Source organism: Hippoglossus hippoglossus, chromosome 1 (genome assembly GCF_009819705.1).
Source record: "Hippoglossus hippoglossus isolate fHipHip1 chromosome 1, fHipHip1.pri, whole genome shotgun sequence".
Lineage (NCBI taxonomy): Eukaryota > Metazoa > Chordata > Actinopteri > Pleuronectiformes > Pleuronectidae > Hippoglossus > Hippoglossus hippoglossus.
In genome coordinates, this window is record NC_047151.1 from 20,503,846 (window position 1) to 20,521,762 (window position 17,917).

Genomic DNA, 17,917 nt, shown 5'->3' on the forward strand with positions numbered 1-17,917 from the left:
TGTCACCATGTCACTGGATCTCTTACCTGCCGTCCGAGTGGAATTGTACATGTACCACTTTAAAAGATGCATGGATATTAGACTGTAAACTCAGCCACGTGCTGCACAAACTCACATGATGGATAGACAGGACCAGGAAGGCCCCTCCCCCGGCACACTCAGTGATGACTGCCAGGAAACGTGGGTTGACAGCACAGAAGTGGTTGTCCTGGACGCTGCGTGTGATTGGCACGCCATCATAGCAGCTCTCCTTGGTGGCGGGCTTACCGAACACGTGGCGGAATTTGGAGTTGCGGTACTGAGGACGCCATGTCATCTGTGAGCAGAGAGAGGGAGAGGGAGAGAGAGAGACAGGCAAAGATAGGTCAGTCAAGGAGAATCATCCATTTCACACATTTATGGCGACAGGGCTTTTTATTAATAGTCCTGCTTCTTTCTGGCAGATTCGACCAGTTCTGCTAAACATGAGCAGCATCCACCATAATAAAGAAACTGATCCAGGAACAAAGCGATGTGCCTTCATTTTGGGGGGAATCCATTCCCAATCATGTGGACAGTGTTCTACTTTTTGTCCTCCAATGATTTTTATGATATTTACTTTTTAGTTTGACACTAGTTAAGTTACCATATTCATCACATAAATAAGCAGTTGTCAATCCGAATGTAATATACAGTGATTAAGTTCTGGACTCCTTGTCTCAAAGCAGAATTACTCTTTGTCTGGTGGTGTTCCACAAGGCACAATTTCAGTCCCATTTTTATTCCCATTACTTCTCAATACTGTAAATTTAGCTTATTCACTATTATTTGTTATTTGTACACTATTTCTTGTTTTCCAGATTAACAAGAACGTGGTACAACAATCACAGAGTAAAAAGTCTGGCAGTTCCAGGTCAACACATCAATTTATGTGACATAATCATTTAAGGTCAGTGCGATGGATTTTAATGCTCAAATGGAAAATTCATCCAAGCAGAGAAACTTGTGAATTATATATGTGCTGGTTTATGTTAACATGTGTCTAGTGAGGAACTACAGTACAACACTATTGACTAGTGTCATCATTCCAGCTTTCTCTTTCTGCTGCTACTTCAAAGCTTCCAGGACATAAGATTTACATATCTATGAAATAATTAGACACCAGATTGTGCTGCTTCATGTGAGTAATTCTGAAAGTATGAATTTCATCAAGTAGTGAAAACAGCTTCTCAGGGGCCAGAATAAAGAGGCTGAGGCAAAGCATGATGATGTATTTGCATATTTTTGGTTGTCTCAAGTATATCATACAAAATGAAAATGAAGAGGAAGGTCTGTGAGACTTCCCAAATCTTCAGCCTCTTTCTGGCCATTTTCCTTAAGCCAGTCAACGTACATGTAATTATTGTGAGAGATAAGTGGCTCTGGTCCACAGGGACGAGGCCCGGCCAGCCAGCATGTCTGCTCTGCCACTCCGCCTGGCTCCCTGCGTGCCTGCTGCATGGTCATTACTTATGAATTAAGGGTGGAGGAAGTTGACCCAAACAAGGACGAGGAGCAGAAACAGACGGAGCCGAGTGACAGCAAAACACCAGGAGATACAAACCCATCGCAAGTTTTCTGTTTTCTAAGAAATCGCAGGTCACCCAGAACAACGCTGCCCCGGAAAGCAATGACACCGTCCGCCTGATTTCTGTGGGCTGCCCACTGGTGATTCAGATGATGGCTAAATAAATACAACCAATCCACAGCGAGTGGAGTAAAAATAGCTGTATATGGTTAGCATGGCTGCAGGCTGGCTGCAGCAGAGCCGAGCGGAGAGACTGAGTAAAAAACGTCTGGTTTGAAAATCTTTTTAAAGGACAATTACAAAGGAGCAGAAGTGGACGGGTGGAGATCTTGACTCTCTGCAGCTCAGTTTTCTGTTCCTCCTCTCACCTTCTGCCCTCAGGCCATCGTGGAGAGCTGTCACACAGGAATGTTTCCTCACTTGACAAAGAGCTTTGTTGCTCAGGTGTTTAAGAGTCGGACTCTGTCACATCCATATGACCCTCGGAGCTGAACGTGCACTGTTCACTCAAATAGGGACCTTGTCGTTATCAATTATCCAAGAAGTTAACCATTTCTTTCTGTGGTAATCAAATGATCAACTCATTAGTTCAGTTCTACTCAGGATCACGTACCTCTTCATGTATACTTGACCTGATGAGATGCATTGCTATTCAGTGATTGGTGCAGTTGTGTAAACTCTCTGTTTTCTCTGATAAACTATCAGTGATGTAACGCACAGTCACCAACTCACATTCCTGATCATTATCATCCATAAACACCTCGACCGTGACAAAACAAAACCGACATTTAACAGTAACTTCCTCATAGTTGTTCAACTTTCTCGTGCCTGTTGTCTGTCCTTTGCAGAAGGTGACATTCAATTTCCCCCTAGAGGGACTAATAAAGTATCTTGTATCATATCATATCGTATCAAGGCTCACACCCAGAAAGGCACGAGATGAATCAACCGGCTGAAAGACTTTGAAATGTTACTCACTCTTTATTTCAACATTTCACAATTTGCATGCATCAGCCAGTGGGTGTGCATTTTTGTGTGCTCAGTAAGCTCCACGCAATTACAAGCTGGAGCACATCTGGGTTGATATAATCAGCGCTCGTGTTTCGCTGAGGCTTACAAGACCAGAGGAAGAAGCTTCCAGGGCAGAAAAGGCTAAGAGGTCTTGTCACGTCTAAAGCAGGTTTGTAATCAGGCCGGTGGCAGCTTCCCCTCAGCTCCGTGCTGCAGCAGGTACACAGCGGGCTGCATGGTGGGCGGCCTGTCTCTCAGCGCCTCTCAGAGCTGATGACGAAAACACTGTCGGGGGCTATTTTTACACCGGTTTCTGCTGATCAAAAGACGGACGGACACGTTCCCTGACAGCTGGAGGAAAATAAGAGCGTTTTTTATTTCACGAGGACGTCTTTGACAGGCTTTATGTCTGGTAAAGCAAACAAAAGGAGATGTTGTCCTTTTTCGTCAGAGGGAAATTTATTTAAGTGAGTCACAGCAGCGACCTCAATAAGGGGGCAGTAAAAAAACAGCCATAAAACTAAACTGAAAACACAGATATGGTGTTTAAAAAAAGATATATCATACATCTGGTTTGCTCAGCCAGACGTCTTGTGTGGGTCTGTACTTGTGTGTGTGTGTGTGTGTGTGTGTGTGTGTGTGTGTGTGTGTGTGTGTGTGTGTGTGTGTGTGTGTGTGTGTGTATATGAACGTAGCCTCGTCTTAGAAGCACCTCATAACTCATAAACATGAACACCGGCAGCCACTCCTCGCGCTCTTCACTGTAGGAGGGGGAGTTCAAAGTTTACTTACTGGTGTCAAGATATCTGTTACTCAAGCAGCGTCAGGCCTGAAGCTACGAAAGAACGAAGCAGAGAGAGATCTGCTAATCCCAACTCTCCCACCAATTTACGAAACCTGCATTTGTTTGTCCCGGCCCCTTTCTTCTCCTAAAAAACACTGACCCTGTGACACGGAGCCTAATCCAAGAGTCCACTATCTGCTTTCCCCGCTGCTCTTCGAGGCGTACGTGTAATATTTTGTAAACGCTCAGAGTGAAATCCAAGACGAGGAATGTACAGGTGTGAACATATGCCGAGGCGGTTAATGTGTTCGCCTATTCATTGTGTGTGTGTGTCCGAGCGAGGGAGACACAAGACGCTCTGATATCATATGAGGATGACAGCTTACAACCTCTGTCTCGTAATGGGATAACAGCCAGACTGGTAATCCAATAGCCGCACATGTGAATGAGTACGAAAGGATAAAGACAAGCTATGGCGTGTGTGTGTCATTGTGTCTGTGTGTGTGTGTGTGTGTATGTGTGTTTAAGTCACTCTGTTTACCTGGGGAAGCTCTCAGCTTTGTGCACACATGCAGTGTATACAGGAGCGGTAAATAATTCTGAGAAACAAACTATGGACGCACATTTTCTATGGAACTAAGAGTGAAAACTGAACTTAGTCTTGGCATTGACAATCCGATCTACGCCCCAGGCCAACTTCATAGTTTCTCAAAACTATGCTTCAAAGTCCAACATGTTTACATACTCTGCGTAGTCGCTTCTTTGAATGTCCCGTAAAACTTTTTTGAAGTACATTCAGATTTTCTCACAGTGGGCCATTATTGTAAGTGGGTGTTTTACAGGGGATAAAAGTGAATTAATGATTAACACAGACAGGAGCCAGGTGGGCAGGGTGTGGATCATTTGAATGAAATACATCCCTACAACATTTCAACAGTTTTGAGCAATAATGTTGCTTCTGTTTCGTCTTTCAACTAACTTGGGCTTACCTGGGGGGTTATCTACTGATTATCACAGAGATAAATGAGATTGAAAACTGAAAATGAGCGAAAAGTTGTTCTGAACTGGAATCATCCTCTGATGGTGATTGTTTTTGTGGTCCACTGCAGACACACAGATGAAATTAAAACACAACCCCTCTCAGCCGCCATGTTTTAAGGCTACAGCGGGAGCAGGTATCCCATTAACTCACTGCTCTCCCATGGATCCCTTCCTCCATTGAGGAGAGCACATAGCTCCTGTGCTGTGATTCCATTAACCACTGAAGAACATGGAAAAGTATTACGCAGGACGATATGATTCAAATCATAGATGCACTTAGACACAGAGATGCTCAGTGTAAATGGAAACAGGACATCAACACTAACTCACTTACACACATGAGCCAATAATGCGATGTGTACTGTTCAAAGACTTTGATATTGGTGAAGATATGAAACTTCAGTTTTAATACTTAACAACAAACAACACATTTATCGTTGCTTCATTATAAACATGTTTTAACCCCGTTTTGTAGTCAAGCAGATTTGTCAAACTGTTTAATGTACAATATGGAACTTCAGCTGCCGGGGGTCTCATTCAAAACAATTACAAAAGTCTTTTTTTTGCCCTGGAAGTTCTAGCAGAGATGGACTAAGCTACGGGTTAAGAAGATATGATGCGATTAAAAGGCGACTCTGTTTCTTTGAATAAAACTGGGGATTTCTCAGGTTGGAAACATGTTGATAATGTCAGTACACAAGTCAACAAAATGTATAATGAAGTTCTCGTCGTTTTGACATTTTATTTAAGAATTGTTACTATATATGTATATATGATATTATATCTTTAAAATACAGAAATTTGCCTTAAACTAGAACATTTTTATTTAGGAGATCTGACCAAAGAATAAGTCAACAAGCCTGACAACCCCACTGAGCCGATTTCCAGCCAACAGTTAAAAAGTATTGAGGTTACATCCCCAGCCCTGACTGCACTTTCACAGTTTGGACCAGCAGCAGTGTGGCTCATTGGTCCATAAACCTTGACGTGAGAAACAGGATCCCGAGCTTAATGAAAAGACCTCAAACAGACTGCACCACAAGGCACATATTTCAGTGGATGGTGGTGTCCTGAAGGGTGGACACCACCATAAATAACCATCTGTGGGTAGAGATGCCTTGACTGGGACGCTGGACGATGATGTCATTTGCACTGTTGTGGAACGGCTTTAGTTTCACGTTGATGAGAAAAGAGAAGAAAATGCTTCAACTCTTATGCCGGCGAACGAGAAGCTATATGTCCAAGTTTTGGGTTAATAGGATAATTAACTACAAGAGTGAAAGTCAAGTCGGCTGCTGGCAGAATAAAGCTTTGCCACGCAGGGAACAGTTATTTATATTGTCTCCAAATATACATGGATTCAGGCGAAGAGCTGGTTTGAAGAGAGATTTGTTTTTCATCTTGTCCAAGCCTGTGTGCTGCAAACGCAATCCAAAGTTTGAATCCCCAGGGTAAAAAGTGACACACACACACACACACACACACACACACACACACACACACACACACACACACACACACACACACACACACACACACACACACACACACACACACACACACACACACACACACACACACACTTATGGACAGAGGTCTAATGAGTAAAAGATCAATAAGAATAAGCAGGACATGAAAGAAAGACAACACGGATGGAAAAAATAGGGACAGTGTGTGTGTGTGTGTGTGTCTGCAATTGAGCAAGAGGGAGTGTGAGAGGCAGCAGCACTCACCCTGTCGAGTGAGTTGTCACGGGCACGAGAAGGAGCAGCAGGTCCTTGAGTGAGGAAAAGTTACGTCTCTGTGTCTGACCGGCAAGAGTAAAAAAAATCCCTTCCTCCCTCAAAAATAATCATAAATCACTCTTCTTTTCTTATGTCAGGCAGATGGAGCTTCTCTCCTCTTCTGCCGAGCCCACACACATGCAGACCAACACAACCACACACACACAACCACACACACACACACACAAGCAGCCTGTCCAAAATCTTAACGTCCTGTCCGAGCTTCTTCTCTGATGTGCAGGCAGTCAGTCAGAGGAGAAGGTGAGTGTGTGTGTGTGTGCAGCATGTAGACGAGAGCGTGTGTGAACAAGCACAGGGAGAATGCAGGAGTGTGTACACTCCCAGAGAGGGGAGGTGACTGCAAGAGGAGAGAGAGAGAGAGAGAGAGGGGGAGAGAGAGGGAGAGAGATAGAGAGAGAGAGAGAGAGAGAGAGAGAGAGAGAGAGATAGAAGAGAGAGAGAGAGAGAGAGATAGAAGAGAGAGAGGAGAGAGAGAGAGAGAGAGAGAGAGAGAGAGAGAGAGAGAGATAGAAGAGAGAGAGGAGAGAGAGAGAGAGAGAGAGAGAGAGAGAGAGAGAGAGAGAGAGAGAGAGATAGAAGAGAGAGAGGAGAGAGAGAGAGAGAGAGAGAGAGAGAGAGAGAGAGAGAGAGAGAGAGCAGGTAATCACACTTCCTCTCTCTCCCCGAGTGCCGCTCCCTCCAGTCACTCCTCCACAGTGTTTGCTCAATCAGGATGTCTCACTCCATCTTTGAGGTAAGACAAAGACAGGAGGGGAAACTACAGGAACTCTCGATGTGAGATTATAGCAGCTAATAAACAAACATTTGTCTCTTCTGCATCTCTCTCCTTACGTCCGTCAATCAGCAACTGAATCAGTAAATGTTTGACAATTTTGTTTGATAAATGACAAACAAAATAATAAATATTGGATCCTACATTTCCCATAATGCAACTTATTGGCATCTTTTTTTAGAAAGAGTTTCATGGAATAAATTAGTGAAATGACCTGTTAAAAACAGTCACAACTTCCAGTCAGGGACTTTTAAATGAGTCTCACCCTCGTCACCTATTCTCATAAAGGAAAAATGCTAAATAACTTTATGATAATTCAAAATAAAGCCCAAACGTACATAGTAAGTAAAGACTTTCAGCAACAAAAAGAGGATTTTTCTTTTACATTCCTGACTATTGCCTATGTTTCACGTATTAACAGTGACTTTTTGTGTCATCTCATTTATTCAATTGATTCATAAGTTGCACTGAACAAGAGAGCAAAGGCCAGATGTTCTCCAAAGCTAATACTTCTCATTAACGTAATAAGCTCTGGCAGCAGCTCTGGAACCACCTGTGAAGTTCCAGCTGACTCTTCTCTCAGAAGCTTCAAGTTAGAATCATAAAAGGTGAAACCTGTGCACACAATTTGATTGGCCGGATTGTCTGGCCGAACTCCAGCTGCTGCAGAACCATTCATCCGTTCACATGGCTGCTGCTGCACAGCGGTGGTAATCGCTCCAAGTCAAGCTCAAACATTATGTAACGGCACATTAGCACCGGAGGCTAAGCTAATGGGTCGATGGATGGTCGCTGACAGCCGGGTTGTCTATGAGTCAAAAGGGTGGAGCAGAGGGGCGTATCAATCATTATTTCACAAACGTGCACGACTGCATGTCGTCGGTTCAGATCAGGACTATTCCTGTAATGCAATGAGATCTTAGTAAGGTGTGGAGTGTTGAGATGAACCTTTTTATTCATATAGTGTGAAATAAAGACATATTTCTGAATTAAAAAGTACAGAAATAACTGTGAGGTTCAATCTGATTTTGATTTGAATCCGACCAGAGAAAAAACGTGTTCACGGCTTCAGAGTACAGAAATATAATCCCCAAAGTAAATATCATTATGCTAAATGACCTTTTCTTACAAGGAATTGAATTATAAGGTATAAAAAGTGGCGCGTAGCAGGAAAAATAGAAGTCAAATGAGCTCAGAAATGTCGATTGAGAAAATGAGTTTAAAGGGGATGAGACACACCATGAGTGAAAAACACATGTCCCCCAAATGCACGACAAAGTCCAACGGTCACACACTGTCAGTGAGATAAGAGACCGGGCACACACGGAGTTTAACTCAGCCAATCTACAGGGATCCTTTTTAGTCAGCCAGAACACTCAATACTCACGTAGCAAAAGCGACAACCATTAAACCATATAAAAACTGGAGCCTGCTTTTGAGCAGAATGGAAGTGAAGGATTGTGCGGAAACATAAAATTGAAATACTTGAGTACTAAACCTGAGAACTAAACAAACATGGAAGACACAAGCAGATTTAAAATGTTATGTTCCAGCCAGTGTCAGTGTACTAAAGCAGAGGGCAGACAGACGGTGGAGTGATCAGTCAATGTCACCGTGTGTGTATACGCCTCCTATCACAGCAGACAGGCGGCGCTGATTTATGCTCCTTGTCTGCAGCCGAGGCTCCGCTTGTCGTCTCGCTCTGTATTTTCTTTTCTCTCGGCTCTCGGCTCTGGATCGGACCTTGGCGCTTTCGAGCCAGCGTGTGTCTGACTTGTGGTAATTATCAGTAAGGACAGGGCATGAGTCTTAAAGGTCCCTGACTCTTTCCAAAGAGCTCAAACCAGAGGCGTGCTCTCTAATCACAGATCACACAGCCGCAGTCTAATAGCTGCCTGCTGTGAGAAAATAGGCCGAAGCCTTTGACACCACAGAGCCACAGCGACCTTCCCTTCCTTGTCATTGCTGATTAGTCGTCTGACTGTGTTGTGACTATAAAACACCTGGTTTCAGTGCCAAGTGCCATCCAGTGTAGTGAGCTTTGGGCTTTTTGTACTTGAAAAGGCAGAGTGTTAACTGAGCAAACAGTGCAGCCACATTGGAGTAGACTTCACTGAGCAGGTGCAGTCATTTGTCTGAATACGACATCGGGAGCTACTGAAGTCCAGTGTACACAGAAACCTCCATTAAAAACAGCTTAATTTACATGAGGCCTCCTGAGAGCAAACACGTCGAAAAGACTGGTTACGGCAGCAGCTTCCTTGAAATGAAGCCCCGCTGCATTTCTTGGTATCACTGAGTCCTGACTGAGCAGCGCCGTGCACCAGAGGAGCAAGGTCAGGCTTTTTTTTTTTGTTATTAGAGATTTGCATGTTGCTTTACTGTGCAAATGACGAGCCACACCCGCTCACAGCAGAGACAGAGATTCTACAAGTCGTCTTACAGGCCAGTCAGAGAAAACATTACAACAGCTTTATATTCATACTCTATTTGCAGTATATGTGAATTAAAACATTTTGGGATAAAGTTTTGGTAGAATAAAATTAAGTCTAATATATATGGAACAATTACTTTAATTGAAAAACACACACTCGTCTGACAATGATGAAATGTAGTTGCAATTCCTTTCCATTAAATACAAGCATTTATTTTAGATTTGGTTTTAAGATCAGTCTTCATTAGATTGTTGAACATACAGCTCTGTCTCCTGAAATTGTTATTGTTGTCTATTGTTAAATGATGTTTTATCTTCCTGCAATTGGTCGGAAAGTTTAAACTATATCTAAAAAAACAGTTTTCACACTGCAAACCAGAACTTCAAACTGTGAAAAGAAGCACAGAAACAGAGCACACTGAGGAAAAGAAAACGCAATCTGAACAGTGGAGTTTCAGATGAGATCATGATCTGCTGATGTGTCTCAACAGGCCGAGGTGTGATTAACAACACTGACACAATCACTGGGGTTTAGATCTTTGCCTGCACTCGCCTAAATCTGACAAACACGAGCGTCTTCCACTTACAAATAATCCATTCAGGATCAAAGACAGAGATGGTGATCAAGAGACAGGAAGTGACAAGAGGAGCAGAGTATATGATAGGTCTTATCATATACTGTATATAAAAATGGACGACCTGACTGTTCCCCATAAGTGAAGCCAAAGAGTCAATTTCGCTCCCTGGTGGCTCGCTGCGGTATAGACCATAAACCCTGCCTCCTCCATATTAGTTGATAGGACATGACGCAAACCAGAAAGTACACGTCAAATACATTTTTCTCAAAGATGGATGGCACTGATGCAAGTTTTCATTTTCCAGTTGGTTTGGTTTTAATCAGTTATTTGATGCTATAAAAACGGGGTGAAATGCCATGATTGACAGCTGAGACTGCCTCGCGATTGGTTGAATGTGTAATGGCGGGACCTCACTACCCTTCGCCTCCATTCCTCGATCGCTACGGCACAGATTCTGGCTCCAAATTACATTTTAATGAAAAGATGGAAGCACCTGTATCTGGAATATTTGGCTTCGTATGTGGATAGTGAGAGGAAGTGGATACGTGTCGTGCATCTTTATATACAGTCTACAGATAAGACGTTAAATAGTCATCCTAAAACTGGGTTGATGTCAAACAAAGAGCCACATTTCATCATATGCATGGAAAACAGAGCAGAGTGTGATTGTGATCTCACCTCCAGTTACCTTAAATGTCACATGAGTCACATGTTAGCTCGTCTGAGCAGAGCTCCTCATTCTTTCATCTCCGACTCAATATCTGCATCAATGCAGCTGCTTGAAACAATTCCTGTTCAGTGATATCACAGCCTTACTTACCTACTTACATCAGCTTTGGCAGCGAGTCATGGTTTGTGCAGCCAATTATATCTGGATTCACATCAGAGAAGCTCTGCAGAAAAAAATACCTTTTACAGATCAAGACTCATATGCAAGTGAAGATCGGTTATAAAGTGAACAGTTTATCTGCACCGCTGCCGTTTTCACACGTTTAACTATGAGGATTTTGGACACAAGGAATGTGATGTATCTGACATCGTTCATACACACAAACGTCTGGCATCCAGCAACTCTGAAAGCATCGACTGAGTCTGACGAGCTGGAAACCAGATCAATGCCTTTATTGACTTACAGTAAGAGGGCCCAGACTCTGGAAGATGCTGGATGGAGGTTTTTATGTTACACAACACATAACAATCGTATCACAGCATTTCATGTTTCCCTTTAGTTGTTTTAAGCTAAAATAACAGAATTGTTTGAGAACACAATATTTAACAAGTCTGTTTTGTAGAAGTATAACTGAAATGGAGACAGGACAGTGTAGTGTGACACCACAGGAGCCTCGCCCCTTCATAGCATTGAATTGTGGTCATATATCTGTCTAATGTCACTGTATTTTATGGATTCAGCTTCATCTTCGAAGACGAACCAGCAGCAAGAAATATAATATTTCAACCCTGAGATGAAGTTTTCCAAAAGAAACGCTGTCACATATCACAACACTAGAGACAGCAGAGGCAGAAGCAAATTGCCAAAGGGCTCTCTGAGATAGGATCGTTCTCCTGGGATGACGGCACACAGACCACATTTCCATGACACTAAACATAAAATAGTAACCCACCAAACTCTATCATATATGGCTAATAGTAATACATAAACTGCACTTAAATACAAATAAACTAATCAAAGGGAGACTCTTGTATATTATTAAGTTAGTGTAAATGTCTATATACAGTATATGTCATGTCTGTTTACTCCAGAGCACAGAGGTCACTCAGTAAGAAGTCAGAAAAAACAAACCACATAAATGTACCAACTGTATGTATAGATATCTTTCTTCTTATTTGGTAATTGTAAATATGGATCATGTCCCGTCGCAGCCAGAGAGTCTCAGGTCATAAGCTCAGGAGGGCTCCTGCATTAATTACAACACATGGAAGCCTCTCTGCAGACAGCCAGTGGCCAGAAAAAGCTCCCGACACAGTTAAAAATATTCAGCATCAAAGGACAAAACAGAGCAGGGAAAAATGGGCAACAGCATAAAATTAGGTTTGATGTTCTAAAATTAGATCAGGACGCGCTGCCTGAGGAATTAATATGCAAACGAGATACCTTTTGTTGCAGAATTTACCATTGGTGTAAAATATACCGTACATAATAAATGACAACATGGCTGAAGGATGATCAATTATTCAGCAAAGCCAATGAGCTTGTTCCTCAGTGCAGAGCAGAGCTAGTCACAGCATCCTTATTTCAATTAATGCAGTGTGCGGTGTTTAGCCTCAGCAGCTAAAGGCCATCCATCCGTTCTAACCATAGTAACTGTAGTCAAGGTGAGTTTCACTTTCTGGGACTCAAGGGCATTAGCTTGACTTTGTATACAGGCTCAGCCTCTCCCTCGGAACGATACATGGACGGCCGTGCTGCTGCAGCGCACACCCGTGTTCTCAGGCAGAGGGAGGCCAACGCTAATCAGATTACGCCCATTAGCTAACTGCATTAACCTCTTATGATAGTCGACACACAGAATGTGCAGCTCGCGGACGAGCTAATGTCAGTGTTTGTCTGCGATATCTCGCACGAGGAAGCTGAGATTACTCCGAAGAGTCCATCTAATTTTAACATGCTAGCATCTGCTAATAAGCACAAAACACAAAGTGCAACCGAGGCTGGTGGGAATGTCATCAACTGACCTGATAATGGTGCTAAATAAAATGTCAGAATTATTACCCATATTTCAATAATAATAATAATAATTCTGAACCATCAACTGTAATTAACGATGGACGACGCATGTCCACTTCCTCCCATTGTACAGAAATGAAGCCAAAATATCCTGGATACCGGTGCTGCCAACTTTTGACCTTGGACCCAGAGTCTGCACAGTAGTGACCCACATTATAGCGATCCAGCTGATACAAGCGTCAGTCTCAGCTGTCAACCATGACGTTTCACCCCCCTTTTTATAGCATCAAATAACTTATTAAAACCAAACTTAGCAGAAAAATTTGCACTTGACGATACATCAGTGGGATACAATCTACCTTAAAGGACTATGTTTGAGAAAAATCCATTCAACATGGAGGATAGATTTTAGTTTTGCCCATATCCCAATTTGCTACCATGGAGGAGGTGGGGTTTATGATCTACACAGCAGCCAGCCACCAGGGGGCGATGGAAATGCTTTGGCTTCACTTCTGGGGAGCGTTTATGTCATCGATCTTTATGTACAGTATACGTTCTGAAAATGTCAACCCTCATTGGGTGGCATTAGAGGAAATGTCAGACAATCATCAAAGTCCATATAGGATTTATCCTCTGTGGACCATGAATATCTGAACAACCTCTCCTTGATAGTAGCTGGGAACTGGTCGACCAACTGACCAACTGACTCACTACCATTGTCAGTTATCAGTGTAGCCAACAGTATACTACGAAATAAACTTTTATCTAGCAAAAAATATACAGCCCAAATAGCATGAGCTGTTCTACAGCTATGAAGGGTATTGAGGATATGAGCTCCATGGTTTAAGTGCTCACTTCAACAAATACATCCACCCAGCAGCATTTGAAAGGAAATACTTGTCAAATCAAATTAACGAATGTATGTACTTGCCACTCGCCTTGTCAGTGTGAGTGAGTGTACATTTGCTCTGACAGCATTTTTCATGGTCATTACGGCTGCTGGGATCAATACGGTGAACAAACACACACATCAGTGGAGAAGACCATGTACTTCTCTTCATGAATAATAAATGAGACTGTGCTGATCCATCTGCCTCCCGACGAAGACCCTGCAACAGCAGCACACGCTAAAAGCACACTTACATTAACATAGGCCTGACTCTATAGTTGCTCATACCATGAGAGAGATAAACAGTTACATTCATAATTTAAAAGCTCTTAGACAGTGATTCAGCCCAGACACACACACACACACACACACACGCACACGCACACGCGCACACGCGCACACACGCACATCTAAGAAGACACAAGACGATTAACAAGAAATATTAAAGATGTGATATTACTGTAAAGTATTTTTAGTTTTTTTACTTTTGATGTTGTTTTTCTATACCAGAGAATGTATCAGCAAGAAAACAAGTCCAACGTTAAATTATGTTACGTTACTTTACGTTTTTTACGAAACATACCTCAGCTACGTAAAATCTTTTAATTTATTTGAACAGAACGAGATTTGTTTGGCTACTAAGGTCAACAAAACAACAGTCTTTGTTTCAATTGTTTATAGCTCATAAAAATACACAAACGCTGATGGGGGTGGGGGGTCTCAGATTAACTTTGCTTATGCTGAATACATTAATATTGTTATGTTAAAACCACAATCTTCTGCATGACCTCTTGACAAAGTGAGGGGGGGGGGGGGGCTGGGGGCAGGGATCAACAGAGGACGGTGACTTCCCTTAAAAGACCATTTACTTCCTCTAGCCCTGTCAGATAGTTCCATGATATTGGAGTCAGGTCTATCTTTAAAATAAAAACCTGGTGATGTTTGAAAAACCTAAAAGGTCAAGAAACAAAACTTCTGGTAACCATTTGGATGAAAAAAAAAAAGATTTTTCAAACTGGGACTCTTCATCCTGAGACAAACAAAGACAGAAGCAGGAAATAACATATGGTCAAACTCAATTTGTACAATGTGAACCACAATTAAAACAAGCAGGAACATACAGTACACATTATCAAGCTACCAGGGCTGGAGACAGCGTCACAACAAACACAGAATTTGTGTAAAGCGTCTTAGGGTGTTTTGGAAATATCTTCTTAATAGGAGTTTGTTTTTAAAAAATGATGTTCCAGGTACTTGTTTTTCAGAAGTGGAGCCTCAGGCAGAAACTGGGGTTACAGAAGATTAAAATCGAACTAGCAGCGTCAGATTTTTGGACGGTTTGACGTCCTAATGCAACACGGAGCTTTGCTCTGACCCTTCACAGTGTCACCTCCCTGCAGACTGAAAAACTACAAGAGTGCGACATTGCACAGATCCACAGACTCTCTCTCTCTGGTTGTTTTGATGTAATCCTCTCCCTGTGCGCCCCACGTGGGAGCAGCAGCAGATAATCCTCCAACAGTCGGACAGCTGTCAGGTCAGAAACGTGCAGGACAACCTGCCACAGCCGATCTGACGAGAAGAGGCACACAGACTGCAAACACAAACAGCTCCTCCTTAGCTATTGTTTAAAGAGTCATTAGGCGTCACTGTGCAAATGAGCCTGCGCTGCAGTGACGAGAAACAGCAGCAGCTGGTTTGTGAAGGGAAGCTGGTGGTCTGCAGGCGCTCGGTGTGGGACAATAGCAGTGAGAGCTTCTGCAGTCACATGCAGGCTCTCCGGTTACATAAGAGCATTTTAGGGATTTCCAAACCATTGTCAGGACGAGTACAGTAATCGTCCTTCACAAGCACCAGCAGATTGCTTCCTAAAGCCTGTGTGCACTTCAATATGACAGATTTGAATCAGTTCAGGAGCTGGAGCATCAAGTATCGAATGACACACGCAAATATTGTGCACTGTAGATGTCGAATACTGAATGTTGATATTTCACATATCTACAAACTGCAGATCAAAAATGCATATTGTAGCAAAGAAAGAGACGAGGAGTATAAAAAAAAAAAAAAAAACAGGGCTGAAACAATCAACAGAAAATGATATCGCAACTATTTCATAAAAACGCTTCTCAGATGGGATGACTTTTCTCAGTTTTATACCAGTTAACAGATTTTTTTTTACTTTTATATAAAATGAGCAGCTTAAAGATGTCAGCTTGGGCTTCAGGAAATGGTGATGAGCATTTGTACTATTCTCTGACATTTTATGACCCAAACATTAATTGATTATATAAGAAAATAATGTTTAGATTAATCAATAATGACAAAAAGCATTAGTTGAGGCTCTTAAGCAGAAGTTGCTCACTTTTAAGATATAAATTCAACGTAGGACATAAAATATTTTTGTAGTTCCAGTTATAAATTGCTGATAAATTATGTTTAGAATTGTTAAGTTGGAGCAAACCTTTATTGATGCCATCATCCACATCTGTTTTATTTGAACATCTAAAGTTAATGTACTCGTAAAAAGCTTAATCCAGTGTATACTTTGTAGGCCGTTTAAACCTCGATCAAAACATCTGGTTTAGAGTAGAACTCCATCCAACACCAAAAGACTTTAGCACAAACTTCATTCCACTTCATCTGTATTAGAAGAACTGCTGGTGTGGAACAGTATTGTGACAGTTTTGCCTTTAAATCCCATCAATAAATATCTTTTCAACTCAAAAACACATTTTATTTATCTGAGGATCACAAAATATGTATTTTTCCACAGGTTTATATAAAGAAAATATCATCTCTTGGAATAAAGAGTCAGGGAAGTGACAGTATCAGTAGTTTCATTGACAGTGGAACTGAACTGTGGGGTTAAATGTGACGGGGCACAATCCTCTGTCCTGCTGTGCATGGACAGAGGATTTAAAGGACTTCATTAGCTTTAGTGAAGAGTGAACCACAGGGGCAGGGGTGGAGGAGTCAGAGACCCCGGGGGCTTTTGTTCTGGAGGTATAATCATGTATGAGGCATCATTTAGTGGAAACATCAGGTTCTCCACCACCAGCATCACCTTCAAGGCACAATGTCTGTTTTGTAAAGCAACAAGTGAGATGATCTCATTCACCTCCAGGCTGTTTGTAACCTGTTGATAAATCAGTGAATCAGTTTCAGTTGCTGCTCGAGGACACAAACTGCCCACAGGAATTTATCACTTTGTTTTTTAGAAGCTCAAATGTGAGGATTTTCCATCTTTCTCTGTTTTATATTTGTGTAGATGTCAGCAGGATTCTGGAGATTGTACCTTGGGTTATCTTAAGAACATTTTTGTGAACTTTTATAGACCAAATGAATAATTTAAAGACTAAAAGCATGCAGCCACGCTCGGAGCTCTGTGAAGCTGTACTTGGGCACAGTGTGACTTGAAGCTACAGGTTAGCATGCCAACATGCTCATAGTGACAATGCTAACATGCTAATGCTTAGCAGATTTGGTTAGATTAGCATGTTAGAATGCTAATCTAGCATGCACATTTTTGCAGGTCCTTTTAGCAATCAAGTACTGGACAAATTTTGCTCTCGAGATGGCACTGCAGAAAAACCAAGTTCTTATGGTTCATCCTCTGGAGACCCTCAATATAAGCGTCATTACAAACCCGCTGTAAAAACTACCAACCCAGATATTTTTAAGTAAAAATCAACAACGTCGACCTAGTGGCGGCGGCAGAGAAGCCAGCAATCAACAAAGTCATATTCATCCTCTGGGAACCATGAATGTTTGCTGTTGAGAGTATTTCATTCTATTTCATTCTAGAACAAAGTGGCACCATCTGTTGAGTCACGACTTGTATGGCTAAAATTAATTTACACATTAAACAAATATGAAAACGTTTGCTAGTTAAACACATAAATGAATCACAAAGCTTCAGGTAATTAATGTAGAATTCTCTGTATGAACAGACAGTATCTCTCCACCCGACATACATAGACCGGCCTCAACATTCTGACCTGGACCCATAATGACTTGCCACCTTTTATTGGTTTCTTCACCTCTGTGTGGATTAACACAGGTGATGATGCACAAAAACACCACGAAGTCGACACATTCTGCAGGTGAACCCTCCAGAGGAGAGCAGCACGCTACCTGTGTCTTTTTCTCATCTATTCATTTTATTTTCAGTGAAAACACTCCAACACACGTCTATCGCTCTATTCGGTCGCTCTATAAAACTGTAAAGTGATGTATTTGAAGCCCGATTCATGCTTCTGCGTCGAAGCTATGTCGTAGGTACGCACGTAGCCGATCATTCATAGTTGTGCGTAGGTGTGTGTGAGCTGCAGGTGTTGAGTGTCTTCCGGTTTCTGGTCTGCTTATTCACAA

General features: G+C 42.1%; 1 protein-coding gene across 2 annotated transcripts in view; it reads right to left on the minus strand.

Moving 5' to 3' along the window:
* The window catches only part of coro2a (coronin, actin binding protein, 2A), a 33,880-nt gene that overhangs the window by 12,183 nt on the left and 3,780 nt on the right, over window positions 1-17,917 (minus strand). Inside the window, exons 1-2 of one of the 2 annotated variants that reach the window (XM_034602756.1) lie at window positions 6,116-6,342; window positions 116-316 (exon numbers count right to left, since the gene is read on the minus strand). In XM_034602756.1, coding sequence (XP_034458647.1) covers window positions 116-316 — 201 coding nt within the window. In that variant the 5' untranslated portion in view covers window positions 6,116-6,342. Of the gene's footprint in view, window positions 1-115; window positions 317-6,115; window positions 6,343-17,917 lie in introns of those variants that run through there. The other variant, XM_034602747.1, reaches the window with a different exon arrangement.